The 26,900-nt window shown below is 34.0% G+C and overlaps 1 protein-coding gene across 4 annotated transcripts in view; it reads left to right on the forward strand.

The window, feature by feature from the left end:
• LOC150107261 (uncharacterized) overlaps positions 1-26,900 on the forward strand; it is a 149,079-nt gene that overhangs the window by 45,604 nt on the left and 76,575 nt on the right. For all 4 annotated transcript variants that reach the window (XM_090391109.1, XM_090391110.1, XM_090391111.1 and 1 more), the window contains 3 exons: positions 4,503-4,785; positions 17,116-17,232; positions 22,595-22,649. In XM_090391109.1, coding sequence (XP_090247235.1) covers positions 4,503-4,785; positions 17,116-17,232; positions 22,595-22,649 — 455 coding nt within the window. The remainder of the gene's footprint in view (positions 1-4,502; positions 4,786-17,115; positions 17,233-22,594; positions 22,650-26,900) is intronic.

A 26,900-nucleotide genomic window follows, 5' to 3' on the forward strand; every position in this document is an offset into this window, starting at 1 on the left:
TTACTGCAAAATCCGGACTTTTCATCATTGGTAAAAGGACAGTCAGTTAAATTCATTACCCATTTTTCATAGCCAGAACTGGGTGGTTGCTGAATGAACTGACAGCTTCTTTGTTGTAATAATTTAAACTTGCATATCAACTTCTGTATATAATTTAAGTGTTCATGTTTAAGTTATTAGAAGTTTAATAGAGATGTGCATTAGGCATAATTTTTAAATAATGTCTTTGCACATGTAAGAGAAAACTAAATATAATTTATTACTCCAATATATTTTGTTCAATATGTCATGAGCTTCTTTCAGGGAGAAAGCAGAAGAACTGGTAACAACAACATTTAAATTATGAATACAAGAACAAGTCATATAGCATGAATGTAATATCACACGTCTTGGTGAGATGTGGGAATAATGTATAAATAATTAATCAATTAAAAAAAATAAATAGCAATCACTTCCAAAACTTAGAGATAGGCATGTACAGTCTGTCTGATTAAGATTAGGAGGGTGGCATAGGGCTTCACATGATTCGAAAAATAGATAATCAAATTTCTATAATATTGTATCTTGGTGTGGTTCCAGTGAACTGTCTTATGTGCTTGACATGAGAAGCAAGGCCTGAGCCTTCAGATTCCAGAAATCTTATACAATCTTCCATTCTAATAGTAGCAGAATGGCCAGTCTGTCCAAAGTAACAATACTGACAAAAACAGGGTATTTGATAAACACCAGGCAAAGACAGAAATAACCTATTCATGCATAGGTCTCTGTGATTAAGAAGTTGAATAGAAATATTCCAGTTTTGTGACCACATGTTTATTAGAGAACTGTTTTTAAAACAGTAAACAAGTACTAAAAATAACCCGACAAGTTTTGTTAGTCGTAAGACACATCTTCAGGGGTAAAGAGAACTAACAGTTTAAAGCACAAACTATAACAAATTATGAAAAACAAGTTCATTTGTTGGTATTATGAACATAAAAAAAGTTCGTTAAAAAAACGAACAACAGATCTATACAACCATTATTTCGTGCTAGTTGGAGATAATGCTATTTGTTGTCATGTTCTTAGTTCACGCTCACTCTGTCCGTGGTCTGAAGTGGGTAAATTTTTAATAACCGATGACCAAACTCGATTTAAAATCAAACCTTGGTTTTGTTGCATTGCGTAGGAATTTTAATCATATTTGGTGCCTCTGAATTTTCTTGTGAAACAATTCTTATCAATATAGAACATGTTTGTTCTATATCGATACAGCTTCTACCAGTCATGATGTACTATGGGATAGAACAAACATGTCCTATATTGATAAGAATTGTTTCACAAAAAAATTCAAAGAGATGGCAAATATGATTAAAATTCCTACGCAATGCAACAAAAACCAAGGTTTGATTTTTAATCAAGTTTGGTCATCGTTTATTATAAATTTATCCACTTCAGACCATGGACAGAATGAGCGTGAATCACAGACCGTGACAACAAATGTCATTATCTCCATGACAACTTCTGTATATAATTTAAGTGTTCATGTTTAAGTTATTAGAAGTTTAATAGAGACATGTGCATTAGACATAATTTTTAAATCATGTCTTTACACATGAATGCATTAACATTTGTATAGATCTGTTGTTCGTTTTTTTAACAAACTTTTTTGATGTTCATAATACCAACAAGTGAACTCGTTTTTTATAATTTCTTATAGTTTGTGCTTTAAACTGTTAGTTCTCTTTACCCCTGAAGATGCTAGTCTTACGACTAACAAAACTTGTCAGGTTATTGTTAGTACGTGTTTACTTTTTTAAAAACAGTTCTCTAATAAACATGTGGTCACAAAACCAGAATATTTCTATTGAGAAATAACATATCTTTGATAAGTGGTAAGAAAGATAACTTCCATGCTAGTTTGAAGATGGTGTACAAATTATATTTGGTTATCTGTTTTTTGAATCATGTAAAGCCCTACACCACCATCCTAATCTTAATCAAATAGACTGTATGCCTATCTCTAAGTTTTTTTTGGGAAGTGATTACTATTAATTGTTTATAATTAAAAAAATGTATGTATTTTTTAAATGTTTTATTTTTTTAGCTAATTATATATCTATTCTCACATCTTTGAACTCTAATAGTTAATTAGTTTTCTTTTACTGTACAGCTGTGACCAAGACGTGTGATACATATCTGCTGTACGAGTCATTCTTGTATTCAGAATTTAAATGTTGTTACGGGTTGTTAAATGTTGTTCAAGGTTCTTCTGCGTTCTGCCTGAAAGAAGCTCCTGATATATTGAGCAAAATATATAGGAGTAATAAATTCTATTTAGTTTTCTCTTACATGTGTGAAGCCATTATTTAAAATTTATATTCTTCCATGATAGGAATGCAGAATAATTTAATGGGTATTCACTTCTTGATTAATTGTGGACCCTCCTCCCCCAAAAAATGAAGTTTATGATTGACAATAGGGACCAATTTTTTTCCAATAATATTGCCTAAATTGTTTTATATATTCCTGACTTCATTTTTGAAGAAAATATGCATATAGAAATAAATGAAATTAACAAATTGAAATGAAAAAATGTTAAACACAACTGCAAAACAGCGAAATGCTCACTTTTTGTTTACTTGTTCAGTCATTCAAAGTTGTATTCAAATCCTTAAACTTTTTATAGGAATTAATTTTGTTTTGTTTGAATATGAGTCATTGGCATCACCCTCATGTGGATTGCAGTTGCTGGATAAACTATTCATCAGTTCAGGAAGTTATTTAATGATATTTGGTTGTAATAATGAAAATTGTTCAAATGTTCCAGTTCCCAAAATAAGGTATGCACATCTGTATGTACTTTGTGAACATGGACTGACATATCATGTCATACATGACCAAAAATGTTTTCTTGCATGTCTTTTTCATTGTGGTGCTACTCAATCTTGCTTATGATGAGGTGATAGTTCCAGTTCTTTCTCACTGACTAACTAGAAACAAAAATAAATCTAATGGATAATGCACAACAAAGGGATCCAGATATGGTTGGTTGGAAAACGTGTTAAGTGTACATTCTGCTTAAGATATTTTGTTTGGTATGATATCTTGCTTTACTCAAGAGTACGTACAGCATAGTTGATGCTAGTAGGAGACATCAGATTTCATTTGGAAAATATCACAATAATACAGATATCACTCACTGTAAGCAGACACTCACTACATAGTGTGATCCAAAGAAATGCTAAATTTGAATGATCAAAGAACATTTTGTAATAAATGTATACATTCATGTAAAACAAGATTATCACCTTACTGAAAGAAAAAAAAAACTTCATGGTAATGTTTTGGATTTCTGTATTGTAGAAAAGTTCTTACCTTTCATTGGCATTAACTGTCATAAGATATCTATAGTACACCTTTGTCACTAGTTCGTTGAAATAGGACAGATAAGTTCAAAATAATTTTCATCATTCAGTGTGAGAGTACTCTCTTTATTAGAGGCATGATGAATAAGCCAGAAGAAAAAAATTAGTTTTCTACAACAGGGTTTTTCTGGATTAGCTGATCCTTGACCTTAGCCCAAGGATGCACTTTTGACATTTGTTCCTGCTCAATTGCCAGGATTCCCCGAAGTGGCAGTTTGGCACCCAATATCGCTGTTGCTCATTTAGCACCATCCAAGGGACACATTTAGGTTAAGGAATGTTATGGATGCAAGCAACGCTGCCTTCCCCCAGACTGCAGCAGTGTACAGCATGCTTGTATTCCTGGGGCATCCATCAATTCAACTCCAGCTTGCAACTGTGGAACATCAGTTCAAACAATGACTTGCATTATTAAGAATGCAGCTTATGAGCCTTCCCCAGCAATTTATCAGACTTAGTGACCACATCAACGAAGGCAGCTAAGTGGCTGATAAATTTTTACATAAATTTATGATACAAATGATACTGACTTTGTATAATGGTTTACTCATATGTTAGATATATTCTGTTCTGTTCTTTAATATTGTTTTTAATTTTAATTAAACCTACTCTGTACCCATATGATAAGCCTGAGGATCTGCTAATAAAAAAAAGATATGCTATACATTGATTTACAACCTTTTCTGGGTGGGATTGTGAAAAAAAAAAGTAACTTATTTTATTTATTTATTTATTTTTTTTCATGAACCTGATTCTTACTTTTTTAATTCTGGTCACCTGCTTTGGGCTGAAAAGCCCCAAGAGGAATGGGGGTGGGGCGGGCATCTTCATATAAGACTGATTTTTCCACTATTCTCAATTCATTTGAAAAGATTATTAAGGGATTGATATAAACCTAAATCCTTCTAGTCATTACTGATTTCACTACAATGATGCTCTTTCAGTTATATGCTGTTTGATAATATTGTACATTACTATATACAATTATATAGTAATGTACAATATTAAGAACTTAAGTTCTTAATATTGTACATATTAAGAACATTTTCTAGGTTAGGTTAAAATAACCCTTGTTATTCTTTATTATCCATACAGGTAATTGAAAACTGTCCAGAAATTGAAAACGATGTCGAATGGCTAAAAGTATTAACTGATTTAGGCTTAAATGTGGACTCATTTGGGCTTCCTGATTTTGATCTTGGAAATTTTATTTTGGATGTTGAAGATGATGAAATTGCAAATTTTGATTCGGAGTCCTTAAAAGATTTGGATTTTGGACTCATAGAAACAGTTCCAATAGATTTAGAGGAAAATCAGATATTAAAATTAGGTGCAGAGTTAGATTTTATCAAGGAGACAACAGACCATTATATATCAGGTAGGTTATGACTGTAATCTTTAGTAACTTATATACAATACATGCAGATTTTAATTGTAAAATGAATTGAATTTAAATTTGAACTTATTGAAATGCTCAGGACATGGACTGGTTATTACTAACACCATGTTCCAACATAAAAATGTGCACAAATTTACATGGAGAGAAGAGGCTAGGAATAAGAAAAGTCTCATTGACTATGTTATTGTTGATAGTGATGTTTTCTCCCTGGTGCAGGACACCAGAGTGTACAGAGGATTTGAAATTGGAAGTGATCACTATTTAGTCTTGAGCAGGATAAAATTGAATTTCATACTGAAGAGAATAACATGTAAGAAGGTTTTAAAGCGAATAAAAGTTGAGCAGCTCTCAGATGTAAACTGTGGACTAAAATACAGAAATATTATTGAAAAGAAAATGAAAGAGTTTGAGAACAGGAATCAAACTTTGGAGATTCAGTGGCAAACTCTGAAGGAAACATTGATTGATTCTGCCAGAGAGGCATGTGGTGAGGTTGTGTGCAAAGATAAAAAAATCGGAACTCCCTGGTGGACACAGGAAGTTAAAGAGGCAGTGAAGGAAAAGAAGAAAGCATATCAAAAGTTCCTGGCAAATAAGTCAGCTTTTACTCTTACAGAATACAGAGACAAATGTAAGAAAGCTAAACAGTGTGTAAAACTAGCTAAACAAAAGTCATGGGAGGACTTTGGCAAGAATATAGAAAATAAATATCAAGAAAGTGGCAAAATATTCTGGAGGTTGTTGAAGAAGCTTAGGAATGGAGGAAAGAGTGCTGTAAAAGGAATTAGAGATGATAAAGGTGAAATGAAAACAGGAGAAAAAGATATCCTTGAAGTATGGAGTAATTACTTTGAAAAACTGCTAAATGAAACAAGCAGTGATGAGAGCACAGTGATAAAAAACACTGACCAGGCATGCAGTCAGGAATACATATCCATACTTGAAGTAGAAAAAGCCATCAAAGGCTTGAAATGTGGAAAGGCAGCAGGAGTAGATGATATTCGACCAGAAATGCTGAAGTATGGTGGTATAAGAGTCTTACAGTGGCTGCACTGCATAGTTCAGAAAGCCTGGACAGAGGGACGAATTCCCGATGATTGGAGTAGAGCTCTCATAGTACCCATATATAAAAAGGGAAATAAAACTGAATGTGAGAATTACAGAGGTATTTCCCTACTGAGTGTTCCTGGCAAGATCTATGCAAGTATACTTGAGAAACGGTTGAGAAGAATTGTGGAAGAAAAGCTTGGTGAAGAACAAGCTGGATTCAGGCCAAATAGAGGCTGTCAGGATCAGATCTTCACTTTACGACAAATAGTCGAGAAAGCATGGGAATATAACAAAGATCTGTATTTAAGTTTTGTCGATTTGGAAAAGGCATATGACAAGGTGCCAAGAGAGAAGCTATTCAATACGCTGCAGTTATATGGTGTCAATGGGGCATTATATCAAGCAATACTTAGTCTTTATTTGAGTTGTGAGTCAGCAGTTAGAATTGAAGGAAGTACAGGAAGATGGTTTAATGTTAAATCTGGTGTGAGACAAGGATGTACATTATCCCCTCTGTTATTCATTATCTATATGGATCACATTATGAAGGAATGTGGTATTAAACCTGATATCAAAATTGGAGATGTTAATGTCAGCTCTTTGCTTTATGCGGATGATGTTGTATTTCTAAATAAATCTGCAACAAGTCTGCAAAATTCTCTGACTAAATTGAATAGCTGTTGTAATAGATATGGTATGAAGGTCAGCAATAAAAAGACAAAGACAATGAAAATAGGCAGAATCATTGAAAATGTCAACTGTGTTGTGAATGGAGAACCTGTGGAACAAGTAAAACATTTCAGCTACTTAGGCACAATTTTTACTGAAGATGGTAAACTAAATATAGAAATAGACAACAGAATCAGCAAAGCTGGTATCGTGGGAAGTCAATTGAATAAATTCATATGGAATAAGAAAGAAATTAGTCGGAACACTAAATTAGCTGTATACAAGACTGTGTTCAAACCAATTTTAACTTATGGATCTGAGAGCTGGGTCAGAAGTAAAACACTTGACCAAAGACTAGAGACCGCAGATATGAGAGTCCTGAGAAAGATTAGAGGCGTGAACAGATGGCATCAATGGCAATATCATATTAAAAATGAGGATATTAGGAAAGAACTTGACATTGTCAGCATCCAGGAATGCGTTAGCAGAGCTAATCTCAGATGGTATGGTCACTTAAATAGAATGGGAGAGGAAAGATTAGCAAAACAAGTGTTCTCTGCCAGGTTGGCAGGAAAACGACCCAGAGGAAGACCAAGATATAGGTGGATTGATACGGTACAAAGTGCCTTAGATGATAGAAATATAAGATCTGATAATGTTGGAGTCTTGACAAGTAACAGACTGATTTGGAGGAAAATTGTAGATAGGAAGTTAGTAATGATGTAATTTTTTCATGTAGTACTGTCATATCCTGTACACCCCTTGAGGGTACATGGCAGGAATTTGATGATGATGATGATGATGAAATGTATTAAGCAAGTTATTTATTCCATCTATCAATGTATTGGTCATCATCAGATGCGTATGGCCGCTCTGTTTCTCAGTGATGTAGGTGGTCCTGTTGTATGCTTTTCTGGAGACTTCAGCTCTCAAGACTAGTAACTTCACACACACACCATCCACCTATCTCATTGATGGTCTATCACTTCCTCTCTTTTTCCAGGAACTTTACCTTCTAATACTGTTTTGAAAAGTCCTCCTTACATCCTTTCAATTTGTCTCAGGTATTTGAGCTTTCTTTTGCCAGTATCCTTTACTGTGCAAAACTAGTAGGAACTTTAAAGTTCTACCAGTCATTTTTTCTTTCACCCATCCATTTGTCTGCCTTTCAGTATATCAGACTTCTTTAGGTTTCCAAGTCTCACATCCATAAGTTATTATTGAAAAAACTTCTTCCTAAAAAATTTATTGCATCATTTAAATTATCAAACTTGTGTAATATACTCTCAAAGGGTATATAGGTACTTATATAATCATATTACACCGATTATATTTGCATTATTACTAGCTTTCTGTTATTGCAGTGAAACCTCCATGGAGTTTGAAGACTTGTGGAGGTTTCATTACAAATGAGGAGACCAATTTAATCCACACAATTTTGCATAATTAGCAAACAACTGAAAATTTCTCTTAAAATTATTTTATTTCATTTATCATTTATGTATAAATTAAATGGAAGTGGTCCTTCAGCACACTGCTAGTCACTTGCCCTTCTCCTGGATTCTGCTCCTTCATATACTACTCATTGGTATCTGTCAATCAGCCAACCTATCTAATATCACCAGCTTCATATCTACCTTTACTACTGAAATTTGTCAGAGTTCCATGTGGTACCCTGTCAAATAGCTTTGCAAAATTAATTATGTAACTGTTCTCTTTACACATTTCAATTGTCACAATTGCAAAAAATGAAAATAAATTGCCCTCTACAGAGCCATTTTGCCCCCTCCCAGGTTGAGTGTCATATTCACCAATACCCGATTTGTGGGTCTTCTATGAACTTCATTGTTCCCTAGATAATTGATTTTTCTGTAATTTTCTAACTCTTTCTTGGAACCTCCATGATTCACTAGGACTATCTTGCTGTCCTTCCATTCCCTTAGGACTTTATTATTTAATTTTTTTATTATTAAATATTAAATTTAATTTATTAAATTTTCATTTATTGGTGTTGTACCACCTTACCCCAGTCCTGAAGATACTTTCAGGTGCAAACTTTGTTTGCTCACACTTGGATAAAGGATTAAACTAAATTTATTGTAGGACTTTATTATGTTGAACAGCCTAGGTGAAAGTCAATGCTACCTGCTTTGTACATTCTCATAATACACAAGCTGATATCCCATCTAAACCCAGAGTTGTATTTGCATGGAAATTCTGCAGTATTCTAAGTACATCATTAATCAACCTCTATTCCTAGTTCTTGTTACATTTGTCACAGCAATATCTTCACCTGGACTTGTAGAGTGGTCATTTATTTAGCCTGCTTGCTACTATTGACATTCTGTAATAATGTTATCTTTCATTGGTCATTCATGATTTTTTTTTCCCTGCAACATAGCAAAATAACTTTGATTTTCATTAGCCTGCTTAACTAACCTCTCAATCTGATTTTGCCTTCTTTACCATGCTGGTCATCTTTCTTGCTTGTGTACTATACTGCTCAAGAGCTTGCTGATCACCTTTCTATATGGTCTCCACAATGTTTTTTTTTTAGATTTTGCTTAATGATACCCATCCAACTTCTTCCTGATTTATCCTTGTTCATTTGTAATCATCATTGATCTTCTTCTCCTCATGTAACCTCTGTTGTACTGTGGCAGTAGATTTGCAATCTTTAGTCTATTGCTCTTTTTTACATCCTCCTGTAACTCTTGTGCATCTTCTCTCATGCAATATTTTTCACATTTCATGTCATTATAGTGCTTGCCAAAATTAATTCTTTCACCTTAGCTCTTTGCATCTTAAGAGTTTTTTCACATTAGTTTTCTCCTCTCATTTTGTCTCATGTTCCTGTCTTTTTTCTTGGTCCTCTCGTTTATATTTTCTTCTTGGATCTGCCAGTTGCTTGCTGTCTCTGTAATCATTGGGTCTCGCACATTGTCTTTTGAGGGATTCTACATAAGCATGCTATTTGTTTCATAAGATCCTCTTGATCTGTAATTTTAATCAATTTTTCTGATATATTTTCCTGCCTTTTGTCTATCACATGTTTCGCTTCCCCATACAGGTGGCACTTGCTCTTAAAACATTCCCCACATTTGCTCACCAGTCTTGCTTTTCCTTCCACAAATCTTTCATATTTTATGACAAATACATTTCACATGCACACAGTCAATTTGTGTCATAATTGTAAAACAGAAAAGAGAGATGATAATTCTCATAGGTACAAATAATTTACCAGTAATATATACAGTATGAGAGACGATATGAAAAGATTGCTGGAAGAAGCAAGAGTGAAAATCGTTAGACTGTTATCAAGAACTGAGGAGGACTGTGATAGCAAATGATTCTATGCATATGTTATGTGGAAGAAACAGTTGAAAGTTTTTGGATGCGTGGAGAGAGAGAGTGAAAACTACTTTTATATAATAGTGACAGCTTGCACTTGAATTTATTTAGGATTAGGAGACTGGAGAAATTATTTATCGGTATGTGATCAAATACAGAGAATTGGGGGAGTCTAGATCATGATGCTATAATATGGAATGATAACAATATATCTTAAAAGCAACTCACTTATACAAATGTGTTTAATGACACAAATGTACATATAATCATGGGGTTCGATCTTGATGGAAAGATTGTATGCTTGTCTGGTTCAGATACGAATAGACATCTGCAAGTTGTAATCTTAAGGCATCTCCATGAGTCAGTGACTCATGAAGACTACAGAGATGAGTATAAAAAAAAAAAAAAAAAAAAAAAAAAAAAAAAACCTGTTGGTAACATATATTTGTAACCAAGTGCCAGAAATATCAAGATCAAAGGGGCAGAGTTTGTTGCCTTGATGGACATGTTTTAACTTGAGGGAATAGGCATCAGTTAGCCTTAGCTTTGTGAGACAGATTGAGTGTAAATAGTGCAGTATTTTTAGGAAGGACAGACAAGATGGAAAGGTAACTCTTCCTTCAGAAACATGTGACTGAAGAAACTCAAGGTCAGTGTGTTTAAAAACCTGATTATACTGCAGAGGAAATTTTTATTTTTTTTATGTTGTACCCACCCATGAAAAGTTGTACCCACCCATTAATTTATACCATGGGTGAGCTAAGGATTTATCACTTTATATATATATATATATATATATATATATATATATATATATATATATATATATATATATATATATATATATATAAAGCCACTTCAGGCCTCTAATAAGCAGGGTGATGGACTCACACCAGGCAATGAAATTCATCTCCCACCACAAACACCCACAGTAGGATTTGTACCTGTTGGTTGGAGCAGTTGCATGATGGTGTATTAGAATGTGTTCAAAGAGTTCCAAGAACGAGTAGAATAGGAGTAAAATGGATATACAGGCTTATTAAGCATAAAATTCTTGAGTAAAGATGTGCATAAGGATGACATCAATTATGAAAATTACTAGGTGAGAAAAGTTAAAAGTATTTCACAGAAAGCTGCCTGAATCTGAAAAAGAACTAGCTCTACATCTTAAAGACAGCCTAAAAGAATTCTATCATTATGCTGCTAATAACAGAAGGAATGAATGGGAAAGAATAAATATGCTGAAAATGGATGGCGGATGCAGAAGAGATTGTTCAACTAATGAGTGTCTGTTTTGCCTAGAGCTGCATGTAGTTCGATGCTACCTCTACACAGGATGAAGAAATTTGCACATATGTGAGTGCTAAGATGTTGCATAAACTGAATTCTGCAATAGCATCTAATACAATATCAGCAGTGCTAGAAGTGTTCAGCAGACGTGGCTGTGCCTTTGACCTGACTGTGTAATTTGATTCTCAGCATGGGAAGATTCCACATGAAAAGAATATGTGGTAACCCTGTTGCACAGAGGTGGTGCAAAGACTGATTTGTCTGTTGACCTTACACTTCACTTGTGTGCAGTTCTGGTCTCCAAGTTTTCCAAGGTGATGCACTTACAGTGGAGAGGGTGTAAAGGAGAGCATCAAATATATCAGAATTGCAGAATGTAAATTATGGGGATAAATTGGGAAAATGTATAGTGCAGTAACTAGCAAACAGAAAAGAGAGGAGTATACATAATCCTCTGAACCTAAATTTCATCACCTTGAAAGGTCCTCAAAAATCTTACAATAATCTAGAGTTACTGTCAGCAGCCACAAGCCTTAAGCCATTTCTCTTGGAAAGCACATCTGACTTGATTTTTTATGCGATGACCCAACAGAACTCTTTTCTCTCTAGTATTTTCAACACTTTTGGAGACCCCTCACATTCATCTTTAGTTTTGCATTTTTCACAAACAAGTGTAGATTGTGTTTCCTTTCATTTATTGTTCTTATCTATGTAACTTATTCATAAGAATAGTTCAGTAGAAAAGACAAAATTCATGGCAAGAAACCAATTAACAGCCGCTGTTCATGATATGTCAGTCACGTGTTCAGTTTCCAACTCATCTTTGCTAGATAATTGTATTAAATAATAGTATTAAAAAGCCTTTTCATTATGTAAAACATTCAAGTATTGAATTATGCTAGGCAAGTTTGTGTTCTGAATTGTTAAAATAAGCTTACAACAATACTATATTAAAATTGTTAACTGCTTAAGGGTTATAAGAACATTAATTCATCTGATTTTTTTATTATAGTTGTCAGTGAAACAAATGAAACAGAATCTTGTTAAATTAATTTTTTAATAGTATTTCTGATTTTTGTAAGAAGAATGATTATGACTTGCTAGTCATGCAAAATGTTGTTTGAGAATTAATTTTTATTTATTTTGAAATTTACTAGCAAATGCCTGGTAGGTTAAGTTCAGACTGGAAGGTGTGACAGATAAATAGTACCACCTGTTGTCATAGATTGGCATTACTTGACCTTGAGGGGGGGGGCATTCTCTGAAGGAATTAACTTATTAAGTACATAAGGGGTGCTTAAAGGTCAAAATATATAACTGAGAGGAGATCTCCACACAGCCTTTAAAGGAATGCGGAGAACTGACCAGGGCTTCTGACCTAATATCCAATCCTCACCTTCTTGTGGTGAACCCTGTTAGGTATTTACCAGGATACAACGAACGAGGATGGGCTGGCAATTTGGGATATAGCCGACCAAATTGTATTCTTATTGGCTTAAACCAAAATACAAAATGATGGTACAACATGACAAAATTTCATGCCGGTTGGAGCGTCGCCCGGTTAAACAAGGTCCCTGTTGTTTTTGCCAGGAAACCAGGGCAAACAGCAAAAAGTCAGGTACTGGAACATATCTGAAAACACACCCCAACTCAACATCACCACCGTTAAAGATCGGTATTATCAAAGAAGCCTGAATAGCAAAGAAATGGAGCTAGCTGAGGAATTACATAATTGGGGTGACTGAAACAAAAAAGACAAACTGGTGAGATCTTTCTGAGCAATAAATACAAAATTATATTCAGGCAATGACAATCAAGAAAAAGAAGTAGTCATCGTATTCAACACTAAATACGATTCAGCACTAATCTTCTTGAATGGCAAGCAGTCTCAAGTAGAGTGATGTGGGCAAATATCAGAATGGGGAACTGGACAATGAGACTTATTTGTGCCTATGGTCAAACAGAAGGCTCTACTAAGGTAGAAGTGGAGGAATTTTTTGAGGCTCTAGAGAAAGCTACTGACACAATGAAAAATGAAAAGTTGGAGACCTAAATAGCAAAGTAGGAAGTGATTGTCAGACATACAAAAATATTTTGGAAAAAATTTGGAGAAAAGAGCAAAGCTAATAATAATGGCAAATACCTGTTGGATTTCTGCTCAGGATATGGACTGGTTATTACTACCACCATGTTCCGACATAAAAATGTGCACAAATTCATGTGGAGAGAAGAGGCAAGGAATAAGAAAAGGCTTATTGACTATGTTATTGTTGATAGTGATGTTTTCTCCCTGGTGCAGGAAACCAGAGTGTACAGAGGATTTGAAATTGGAAGTGATTACTATTTAGTGTTGAGCAGGATAAAATTATTTCATATTGAAAAGAAGAACACGTAAGAAAGTTTTAAAACGAATAAAAGTTGAGCAGCTCTCAGATGTGAACTGTAGACTAAAATACACAAAGATTATTGAAGAAAAAATGAAAGAGTTTGAGAACAGGAATCAAACCTTAGAGATTCAGTGGCAAACTCTGAAGAAAACATTGATTGATTCATCCAGAGAGGCATGTGGTGAGGTTGTCTGTAAGGATAGAAAAATCAGAACTCCATGGTGGACACAGGAAGTTAAAGAGGCAGTGAAGGAAAAGAAGAAAGCATATCAAAAGTTCCTGTCAAATAAATCAGCTTGTGCTCTTAGAGAATACAGAGACAAATGTAAGAAAGCTGAACACTGTAAAATTAGCTAAACAATAGTCATGGGAAGAAATTTATTTTCTATGTTCACACAGAACATAGAAAATAAATATCAAGAAGGTGGTAAGATATTCTGGAGTTTGTTGAAGAAGCTTAGAAATGGAAGAAAGAGTGCTCTAAAAGGAATTAGAGATGATAAAGGTGACATGAAAACAGGAGAGAAAGATATCCTTGAAGTATGGAGTGATTACTTCAAAACATTGCTAAATGAAACAAGCAGTGATAGCACAGTGGTAAAAAACACTCAACAGGCATACAGTCAGAGATACATATCCATACTTAAGTAGAAAAAGCCATCAAAGGCTTGAAATATGGAAAGGCAGCAGGAGTAGATGATATTCTACCAGAAATGCTGAAGTATGGTGGTATAAAAGTCTTACAGTGGCTGCACTGCATAGTTCAGAAGGCGTGGACAGAGGGACGAATCCCAGATGATTAGAGTAGAGCTCTCATAGTAGCCATATATAAAAAGGGAAATAAAACTGAATGTGAGAATTGCAGAGGTAGTTCCATACTGAGTGTTACTGGCAAGATTTATGCCAGTATACTTGAGAAATGGTTGAGAAGAATTGTGGAAGAAAAGCTTGGTAATGAACAAGCTGGATTCAGGCCAGATAGATGCTGTCAGGATCAGATCTTCACTTTATGACAAATAGTTGAGAAAGCACTGGAATATAACAGAGGTCTGTATTTAAGTTTTGTCGATTTGGAAAAGGCATATGAAAAGGTACCAAGAGAGAAGCTATTCAACACACTACAGTTATATGGTGTCAATGGGGGTATTATATCAAGCAATACTTAGTCTTTATTTGAGTTGTAAGTCAGTAGTTAGAATTGAAGGAAGTACAGGAAGATGGTTTAATGTTAAAACTGGTGTGAGACAAGGATGTACATTATCCCCTCTGTTATTCATTATCTATATGGATCACATTATGAAGGAAAGTGGTATTAAACATGATATCAGAATTGGAGATGTTAATGTCAGCTCTTTGGTTTATACAGACGATGTTATACTTCTAAATAAATCCGCTACAAGTCTTCAAGATTCTCTGACTAAATTGAATAACTGTTGTAATAGATATGGTATGAAGGTCAGCAATAAAAAGACAAAGACAATGAAAATAGGTAGAATCGTTGAAAATATCAACTGTGTTGTGAATGGAGAACATGTGGAACAAGTAAAACATTTCAGCTACTTAGGCACGATTTTTAGTACAGATGGTAAATTAAATATGGAAATAGACAACGGAATCAACAAAGCTGGTATGGTAGGAAGTCAATTGAATAAATTCATATGGAGTAAGAGAGAAATTAGTCAGAACACTAAATTAGCTGTATACAAGATAGTGTTCAAACCAGTTTTAACTTATGGATCTGAGAGCTAGGTTAGAAGTAAAACACTTGACCAAAGACTAGAGACCACAGATATGAAAGTCCTGAGAAAGATTATAGGCGTGAACAAATGGCAATATCATATTAAAAACGATGATATTAGGAAAGAACTTGACATTGTCAGCATCCAGGAATGCGTTAACAGAGCTAATCTCAGGTGGTATGGTCACTTAAACAGAATGGACGAGGAAAGATTAGCAAAACAAGTGTTGTCTGCCAGGTTGGCAGCAAAACGACCTAGAGGAAGACCAAGATATAGGTGGATTGATACGGTACAAATTGCCTTAGACGATAGGAATATAAGATCTGATAATGTTAGAGTCCTGACAAGTAACAGACTGATTTGGAGGAAAATTGTAGATAGGAAGTTAGTAATAAATTAAATTTTTCATGTAGTACTGTCATATCCTGTACACCCCTTGAGGTATATGTCAGGAATTTGATGATGATGATGGGACTATCTTCTGGTTAGAAATAAAACTTCTAATAAAATGTAAATTATGGGAAGAAAATAAGGTAATGTATTTTGAATGAATTTACTGATACTGAAAATTCACTCATTGCTTGTTTCTGATAACTTGCTAGTGGATTTCTGGAGTGCGTTTATTTTTAATATGTGACTCTCAGATCTGTAAGCTAAAATTAATTGGAACACTGTCTGGTATGCAGCAATTTTTATATAGTAAAACCTTTCCATATCATTTCTTCATTTTCATAGAATGCATCTGTAATTTCTTTGTGTCTACTCTGGTGAATTCTCATTTTTGTATCATTGCAAATAGCATCATCATATGTTTCTAGGGATAAATCATTGATGACTTAGTTTCCAAGTTTTAGTTTTTGTTTTCAAGATTTGACTTTTTCCTCCAATAATATTTATGTATCTGAGATCATTGTATCTACTTTGTATCTACTCTGGTGAATTCTCATTTTTGTATCATTGCAGATAGCATCATCATATGTTTCTAGGGATAAATCATTGACTTAGTTTCCAAGTTTTAGTTTTTGTTTTCAAGATTTGAATTTTTCCTCAAATAATATTTATATATCTGAGATCCATCAGTTAACATCAAAGAGTTTTTGTCTGTAACTTTCAATGTGATATTTGATTTTATTCTGTTTGATACTGATTCCTATTTCAGGTCCCCTGTGTTTTGGTTTGCTTACCCATTTGAAAGATACCACCATTGAAAGTATTTTTTTGATATAATGTTTAAGTATTCCATGTGAGAGTCCAAATGACATCTTTTCCCTTTGTTGAAAAGACCTGCATTCAAATCCCATCCAAAATGTGAGAAACTTGTACGAAGTCTTTTCAGTTCAAGATGTAAGCCAGTCTTAAAAAGAAAGCTTTTTTTTTTTTTAAATTTCTTCTCCTTGCCAGAAATAAAAAATCTCGTTTCTCATTTATACCAAGTTAATCCAATTGTCCAATTTTCTTCATGAGTAAACTATACGGATAGGCTTTTAGGTCTAATTTGTTAATGGAAAATTGGTTATGTTAATGGATATGTGGGAACTACAGTGTTGCCTTACAGTTTGTATTTTGAAGTTATTGCCAAGAGCTTAGCCTTGTATTACGTGTTCACTTATTATTCTATTTCATCCTTTCATGTAAAGTTATCTACTCAACTGTGATTATAGTCATTTTTATGACTTTGCCTTTTTTTTTTTTAATTAAAAAAAATTAGATATTTGCTGTACGTGTTGCATTGACTTAACTAACAAAAGCATCTTATCATTATTTATACTAATTAATGTACATTAAATGCGTCTGTTCAGTCTTTTTTTTTTTTTAACGTGCAGATTATCATGAGGAAATAAGAGAAATAAAAACAGAACTTGAGCAATGTGCAAAGGATGTAAAATTAAACCTTAACTCAAATGATGCTGAGAATAGATATGCATTTGAACATTTACCATGTAAGTATTTTTTTTTTTCTTGATGTCAATCACATAAAAAAAAAAATCTGCTTCACAGGTTTTCTGATATTTTTATTATTGGTACCGTCATGTACTATGGTATTGCTGTATAATTAATAATCTGAAAAACTTATAATTACGCCTAATCTTGTATTTGATTTTCATGATAGAACTATATTCTTGTATTTTTTCATGTTCAATCTCATATTTGTTGACCATTATGCACAAAACGTTTCATGAAATTGACTTATTTGTTTTACTTTTATTTTCAGATATTATCTAATTACCACAAATTAGTACACATTGCTGAACCCTATTAACATCACATAAACATATAGTAAAGATGGACACCTGTGTAAAATGTACAGCTTGCTTTTATTTGATTTGTATTCCAATGACAAATTGCAACTAAGCATGTGCTCTTAGGGAATACAAGAGATAAAGGTAAGAAAGCAAAGCATTGTGTAAAAATAGCTAAACAAAAGTCATGGTTAGACTTTGGTAAGAACATAGAAAATAAATATCAGGAAAGTGCTAAAATATTCTGGAGATTATTGAAAAAGCTCAAAAATGGAGGAAAGAGGACATGAAAAACTGAAGATAAAGATATTCTTGATGTATGGAGTAATTACTTTGAAAGATTGCTAAATGAAACAAGTAGTAGCAGCATGGTGGTAGAATACTTCCAACAGGAATGCAGTCGTGATATTTCTACTTGAAATAGAAATCATCAAAAACTTGAAATGTAGAAAGGCTGGAGTAAATGATATTTGCCAGAAATGCTCAAATATGAAGGTATAAAAATTTTTCAGTAGCTACTACACTGAATAATTCAGGAGACCTTGTAGAAGGTTGAATTTCAGCTGATTGGTTCATAGTACCCATTTATAAAAAAGGGAATAAAGCTGAATGAGAGAATTAAGAAGGAATTTCTCTACTGAGTGTTCCTGGTAAGATTTATGAAAGTATTCTTGAAAAACTGCTAAGAAAAATTGTTGAACGGAAGCTTGGTGAATAAAAAGCTGGATTCAGGCCTAACACAGGTTGTCAGGATCAGATTGTCACTTTAAGACAACTAGTTGACAAATCTTGGGTATATAATAATTCAAGTTTTCCAAGTTGATTTGGAAAAGGAATATAAGAAGGTGCCAAGAGAAAAGTTCTTCAAAAAATGCTAAAGTTATGTGGTTTTATTTGGCCAGGATGTATGAGGGTGGTCTGGAAAGTTCTCAGCCTAACAAAGAAAAAAACGAATTTCTAATTTCAAAATTATTTTTATTTTTCAACATAATCTCCCTTAAGACTAATACATTTATTCCAGCAATGCTCCAGTGCCATTATCCTGTCCCTGTCGTGGTTTTCAGTAAAAAGTGCCTTACAAGACAGAAATAAAAGATGATAATATTGCAATGTTGACAGATAACAGGATAATCTTGAGGAAAATTATTGATAGGAAGTTAGTAATGATGTGTCTTTCCATGTGGTACTATCATAAAATTCTGTACACCCCATAAGGGTATATGCCAGGAATTTGATAATGATGATGATAATCAGATAATTCGTTTGTGGAATTAGAGAAGGTAGCTCACATTTAGTCACTTCCCTTCTCTTATGTCCTGAACAGAAATCCAGCAGTTGATACTATTATTATTAGCTTTACTCATTTCTTCAAATTTCACAAAATATTTCTTTGTGTCTGGTAATCCATTTTCTTCTCTTCCGTTTGTGGTATAAGAGAAGGTAGCTCACATTTATGTTAGCTGTCTTCTCTTATGCCACCAAAAATTCATCAATTCCTTCCTTAGTAGATAGAACCTTAGGAGAACATTTTCCAGTTTTCCATTCTGATATTTGCCTAAACACCACTTGATATTTACTGCTATTTGAGATTATCTTTTATGTATATAGTGTTGAATACCATCTACTCCTTTTTTCCCATAATCATTATTGTCTGCATATAACATCTCATATTTGTTGTTTAGAAGAACTACTTTTATTTATTTTATTATTATTTTTTTTTCATTTCAATAACACCTATATATCATATGACTTGTGTTTTATATACTGTATATTGTACCAAAGTCTTCTCATGATTTTTGGCTACTCTTCTTTGTTCTCTTATGGCATAAGAACCTCTGTAGTTCAGTATTGACAGTGTCCTTTGGTTAGAAAGAATGGATTTGAATCCTCCATAGGACTAATAGAAACTTTAAAGATTTTTTTTCATATGAAAGTGAGTTAGCTGGTCTCATGCAGAGGTAGCAGTTTCCTCTCTTGGACACTTTTTTTTTACACTGGCCTCATTTAAGTTACTTCAATTATAATTTCAGACAACAACCACAACCATCTTTATATCTCATACTGGCTTATTTGGCTAGGACTATTCATATGCTTTATTCTCTTTCAGGACTTTACTTTGTCTATCATGAACCTCATATTTTTCTCTCCTTGCAAACAGTTGCACCACATTCATCCTTGGCTTCATCAGTCAATATTTTTTTGTCATGTTCTCTTGTTTTCATACTTTTTTTTTTTTTCCATGGATATTTCTATATTTGGATCTACAGTTAAGATTTTGAATTTCTGTTAGTAGTTACTTTTCACTGTTTGCTGTGGTTCCTTAATGAAGATGGCAGGGCCCTTGTTTAACCTGATGACACTCCAACTCATAACCCTCCATGTTGTACCATTTTCTTTTGGTTTTAAGCAATTACAGAATAAAGTTCAGTCGGGTAAATCCAAATTGTCAACGTAATTATCCAAATCGATACCTACTAATGAGATGTACTATGAAAAGGTGAGGATGGGATGCTTAATCAGAAGCCTTGGTTGGATTTCTGCATGCCTTAAAAATTATATGGGGGTAACCCCCTAGTTATCTTGCTCTGACCTTTAAACTTCTAATTCTCATTGAATTACTTTTCTTATTATTTATGGCATTATGCACACCTTGAAAGGGTGTGCATATTATGAAGGAAAGCAGTATTGAACTTGATAAATTGGAGGTGTTAAGCTCAGCTCTTTACTTTATGCAGATGATGTTAGGCATTTAAATAAATCCAGTACAAGTCTGCAAGATTCCCCTGACTAAATTGAGTAAAACTGTTGTAATAAATATTGTATGAAAATCAGCAATAACAAGGCAAAGACAATGAATATAGTCAGAAACATTGAAAATATCAATTGAATCGTGAATGGAGAATGGATAGAACAAGTAAAACAATTCGGCTACTTAGGCACAATTTTTACTGAAGATGTTAAATTAAATATAGAAATAGACAACAGAATCAGCAAAGCTGGTATGGTGGGAAGTCAATTGAATAAATTTATATGCAAATAAGAGAGAAATTAGCCAAAACACTAAATTAGCTGTATATACAAGACAGTGTTTAAACCAATTTAAACTTATGAATCTGAGAGCTGAGTTAGAAACAAAGCACTTGACCAAAGACTAGAGACCAGAGATATGAGAGTCCTGAGAAAGATTAGGGGCATGAACAGATGGCATCAATGGCAATGTCATATTAAAAATGAGGATACTAGGAAAGAACTTGACATTGTTAGCATCTGGGAATGTGTTAGCAGAGCTAATCTCATGTGGTATGGTCGCTTAAACAGAATGGGAGAGGAAAAATTAGCAAAACAACTGTTCTCTGCCAGGATGGCACCATTTAGGACTCTAGAGCAAACTTCTGTTGCCTTTCTTCAGCCTCAAAAAACAATGATGTGCATACAGGAACTAACACTGGGTGCATGTGATTGTTTTTTGTGATCTCTTATGATAGCAATGTAACATTGCCAGAAATATAGGAAATTATTAATAAAAGGGTTTTATAATTAATATTTTAGCATATGTTATTACCTGAAAAATGAATAGTTATGAGTAACCAGTACATAAGCCTATTTACACAAACGTATTAGGTGCTACGCCAACAGTAGCAGTAATACATTAGTGCTACACTCAAATAATTACAGTTAACCAATTATGGCAGACTTACAGGGACTATAAGAATAGTTTGCAATAGTGCAATTTTTCTTTGTATCTGAAAAATCTGGATGAGATTTTCAATGGTTTGTTATGGCAATGTTTGCTATAGTAAGAGTTGGCTGTATGTAGAATTTAGTTTGGACAAGCAATTCTTGTTTTTCTTTTCATAGTTGGTATTGGAAATGATTTAAAAGGTACAGAAGTGTATGATGAGAAGATACTTGCAGGCATGTAACCCAGACAGGGAATACGAATACCCAGTCTCACTGCCATCATGTGGCTTTGACACTACTCACTCCCTGCTTGCATATAACATCATATAGACTCCCTCTAGGCATGGTCTGAAAGCAACCACACAGAGTAGGTGACAACATGATTGTCACCTGATGTCGCTTGCATCTCATGATGCATTGCTGTCAAGGTCAGTGCTGTGTAATATATAGTAGCCAGCCACTTTGCTGTTTTATCTTTGAATTAAGAAGGTTCTTTCTTGGTCAGGAGAGTGCAGACTCGGGTCTCCACAATAAGTTGGATAACATGACATCATTAAGATTAGCCTCTAGTGAGATAGATTTACAAAGATGAAATCCTGGATATGACTTAGAGCAGAGTGCACAACCTCAACAGCAGAGAATTAGAGTTAAACTAAACTAGCCTCTCTCATCCACAATCAGCATTGATGTATGTGGCATTTGCCTTTAATTTTTCTCATACTCTCCCATATAGCTCCTTGATCATCCACCATATGGATATGTATTATGTATTTTAACTTTCTTTCATTTTACCATTCTTTGGCTACAGTAAACTGAAAAGATAAAAATGAAGCTGTGTAAATAGAGAAATTCATACTTGCACATGCTGCCTGGATCTAAAAAGATTTATATCCAATATTTACTTAGCCAATCTTATGCTATGGTGAGATTATCTTAGAGCATATTGATTTAACAATTAAACAAAGTCCTTTGATGTAATCTGATGTTTATAAAGAAAAATATCTTTCCAAGAAGGAAGATGTATATGGTTTGCATTAAAAATAGAATTCAAAATTCCGAACAGGTTGTTTTAGTGGCAGTGACTGTTAGTAAGAAATGTTTTGTGGTAAAATTAAGAATGATTCTCAGTATATATTTACATAACGAGTTTTCGACTCATTTAAATGTAATATTCAGAGATTTTTTTCTGAAATGAATTTCATGTCTCATATTTAGATAATGAGCTTCAAGATAAAGCTTTATCATTAACCATTTTGTTCAGATAGTGTACTTTATGGTATCTGTAAGTAGCGCATTTCTTATCTTTTTCAATCTACAAAATGTTAGTTTTGCTTTTAAACATTGATAAAATATTTTTTTTTCCCCATACAATTTCTCTTAGGCAAACTTGGAGGAGAGAAAAGTTGTGAAGATGCTTTAATTGAAAACTTCAAAAAGTGAGTTATTGTTTTTTTTTTATTTTTTTATTTTAGTCTGTCTCTAACAAAAAAAAAATGCTGTTCATCAGAAATAAAAAAAATTTTGTGTGGTGTGTAAAAACCACTTGGAAATATATAAAGGCTTAATAACCTACCACAGTACACCAAATTTAAAAGAAAAAAAAAAGTAAATATTTTATTACCAATATGCCATCTGTAGCAACTCAGGCATTCTAAAGCAGACAGTGTATTTTTAAAGATACACATTGTAGAATTAGTGACATGTTAGTAACCTGCTGTTCTGTTTTCTGGGTGTGCATTCAAGCATGACTTTGAGTGAATGAAAGTCTTCCAAATCTTTGGTCGTTTTTTATAGCTCAGTTTATTAGAATTAAAGTGTTCTGTAGATCAGATGCTCAGAATATCCCTCTACTACTACTGTAGTCTGAAAACAGACTACTGCAGCAGTCTGTTTTCTTATCACATTAAGAATGTTGAACACATGCCCTACTAGTCCACTTAATTCCATATTGATTCATAAATGTATAATTTTGGTTCTTCTCTTTGTGTTCTAGATCTGCCAGACCATCTATAATAGATGATAGCAGTACATTCTACATATACACAATGCTGATAATGGATGGATTTCATTTTTAGAATAGATTAAGGAAAGCTAAGTTGAATATTTGTTTATGAGTGCTCTGTGCTTAGTATTTGTTTCTTTCAGAAATTCCCCTCATGGAAGGAGTTGTCTAAATGTTCCTTCTTTATCTGCATGTTCTTGTGGGACATATATTTTTATTTTCAATAGGATTGTATCTATTTTTAGTGAAACTGTGGTAATATGCATTGCAGTATTTTTGGAGTAATGAGCAGATAGTTCCAGATTTGCATGCCATTTTATTTTTAAACACTTTAGTGACCAAACTATCAGATGGCTCTTTCTTAAGTTATCTGTAAAAAAAAAACTTACACAGGGCTAACTGGTACTCTACTATTTATTCACATGCTACCATCCTGCACATAATAAAGATGCATAACACACAGAATTATTTGCTTGAAATGATACCCCAGCAAGAATTACAGTAAGTCTTAAACTGCTTCACTAGTAATGAAATACATCCTATTGAAAATAAAAAGATTATTAAATGACCTGCCAACAACATGCAGACAACATTTAGACAACTCCAAAATAGTAGTAGTTCCTTACATTGGGGAACATTTCTGAAAGAATCAAATATTCAAATTTCTTCTATGTCCTTTTTTTTTTATAACTATTTTTGGTTATAAGCCTCCTTATTTGTTTCTTTTTATGCTGAAGTCTTCCCAATGCCAACATTCTCCAGTCATCTCCACTGAGTCACTGTTCAACCTTCTCTCTCTTCATTCAGTCATTTGTCTTCCTTCATGTGGGTGCCACCTAGGTGATTGCCCATCAGCCACTTTCATCTGTATAGTATTCCCTCTCCACTTTAAATTCAACTGTAAAATCTCTTTCCCCTATTGCCAATACCTTTAATCCATTTTTATATTTACACAGCATATAGCCACTGTGAAATTGTTAATGTGATATTAATCACACCAACAAATATATTTTCTTTTTTATACAACATTTCACGAGACAGAAGACATTTTTTCCCTCTCCATTTTTCTCTTTCTTTTATACTCCTTTGTTGTTATTTTTTTCTTACCAGTATTTGCTTGATTATTGGCTCTGTTTTCAGGGAAGAAATTCCTATATAGTTTTACTATATAGGAATTTATATAGGAATTTATTCAGTTTGCAAAAAGCCCCGTAGTCCCCTAGAGCCGAACATGGACCTTTTCAAACCTCTTCACCATAATACTTTGTTTTCTTCAGAGTTTGCCACTGAATCTCCAAGGTTTGATTCCTGTTCTCAAACTCTTTCATTTTTTCTTCAATAATCTTTGTGTATTTTGTCTACAGTTCACATCTGAGAGCTGCTCAACTTTTATTCGCTTTAAAACTTTCTTACATGTTATTCTTTTCGATATGAAATTCAATTTTATCCTGCTCAAGACTAAATAGTTTTCACTTCCAATTTCATATCCTCTGTACACTCTGTTGTCCTGCACCACGGAGAAAACATCACTATCAACAATAACATAGTCAATGAGACTTTTCTTATTCCTAGCCTCTTCTCTCCATGTGAATTTGTGCACATTTTTATGTCAGAACATGGTGTTAGTAATAAACATTCCATGTCCTGAGCAGAAATCCAACAGATATTTGCGATTATTATTAGCATTGCTCTTTTCTCCAAATTTTCCCCAAATATTTTTATATGTCTCACAATCATTTCCTACTCTGCTATTTAGATCCCCAACAAGGACCAACTTTTCCTTTTTCATTGTGTCAGTTGCTTTTTTCTAAAGCTTCAAAAAATTCCTCCACTTCTACCTTAGTAGAACCTTCTGTGGGGACCATAGGCACAAATAAGTCTCATTGTCCAGTTCCCCATTCTCATATTTGCCCACATTACTCTACTTGAGACTGACTGCCATTCGAGAAGATTAGCCTCGTATTTTGTGTTGAATACTATGGCTACTCCTTCTTTTCCTTGATTGTCATTGCCTGAATATAACATTTTGTATTTATTGCTCAGAAAGATCTCACCAGTTTTGGTCTTTTTTTGTTTCAGTCACCCATATTATGTCGATCTGGTACTTATCTAATTCCTCAGCTAGCTCCATTTCTTTGCCATTCAGGCTTCTTACGTTGATAGTACCGATCTTTAACTCTGAGGTTGAGTTGGGGTTTGTTTTCAGATTTGTTCCAGTAGCTGACTCTTCGCTGTTTGCCCTGGTTCCCTGGCGAAAACAACGGGGGCCCTTGTTTAACCGGGCGACACCCCAGCTGTCATGAAATTTTGTCATGTTGTACCATCATTTTTTATTTTGGTTTAACTAATAAGAATTCAATTTTTTCGACTAAATCCCAAATTGCCAGCCTATCCTCGTTCGTTCAGTATCTAAGTAGATACCCATCAGCGTGCACCACGAGAAGGTGAGGATTGGACATTAGATCAGAAGCCCTGGTCAGTTCTCCGCATTCCTTTAAAGGCTATGTGGAGGTCTCCTCTCAGTTATACAGCTTTGACCCTTAAGCACCCCTGAACTATTTATAAAGAATAATAAACAATCACGTTATTATGAGACAGTGCTTTTTATGGGATGGTACAGTGTACCAATAACTTCATTAACAATGACACAGGACATACAGATGCAGTATATTTAGAAATTTATAATCAGATTTTAAATTTTTGACACTTTTATGTAGTATGCAAATAACATTTTTATTAAAAATTATATATTTTATATAATTTTTTTGGTTGTTCAAATATGTTTGTGCTTAACAAACCGTGTAATAATTTTGACCATCTAAAGATAAGGCTGATCTCCTGGCATTATGCTTCTCATCCTATTCCTACATAGACAGTGAATGTTAAATCACTCCTGTTACCCAGAACCTTGCATTGTATGCCTCCTGTAACCTTCTGCAAGAAAAACATCAGAAAGATCTTCAATTACCCAGATGCCAAGCAGGCTTTTTGTCCTGATGGAATCCTATTGGTTGTGCTTGGGAGATGTGCTCCTGAACATCTGTTCTTTCTCATCTGTATGCTGTATCCACCTTACAGTATGAACGCCAGCCAGCATGCAGCCACTTTCAAAAAGAAAAAGATAAGTGGCTGCTATCCAGCTATTGACCTATTACTCTCACATCAGCGCTGCTTGGAGTTTCTGAGTTGGCTTTTCACAAATTTATGGAATGTCTCAAGCTGCTTTTCTCAAGACAAGAAAGATTTGAAAATTTCCCATGACAGATAACCCTAGTGTTCTTCAAAGTAATGGAGAAAGCCATCACAACTGTCAACTTCTTCAGCATCTGGAAACTGTCTACTAATCAGTAACCACAAATGTGGATTTTGCCAATCAAGACTGACACCAGATCTCCTGGCTCACATCGCCCACTTCTGGACACAAGCCATGGAAAAGTTTGGAGGAAACCTAAGCTGTTGTACTTGCATCAAGGACTTCTAAGCAAAATGCCATTTTCCCTTTGTAATTGAATTGCTAGTTTTTCTCTGATCATTCACTATGTATAATGGTGGAAGGCATTCAATCTTCAGATTTTTCTGTTAATGCAGGTGTTTCCCAGAGCTCTTATCTTGCCTACTCTCTTTCTTATGTATAAGTGACCTGCTCTCACTAAATTAGAACCCTGTTCACAGTTTTGTTAATGAT

The sequence above is a fragment of the Typopeltis vanoorti genome, chromosome 4, assembly GCF_054136105.1.
Source record: "Typopeltis vanoorti isolate ZY-2024b chromosome 4, IOZ_Tvanoo_1.0, whole genome shotgun sequence".
Lineage (NCBI taxonomy): Eukaryota > Metazoa > Arthropoda > Arachnida > Uropygi > Thelyphonidae > Typopeltis > Typopeltis vanoorti.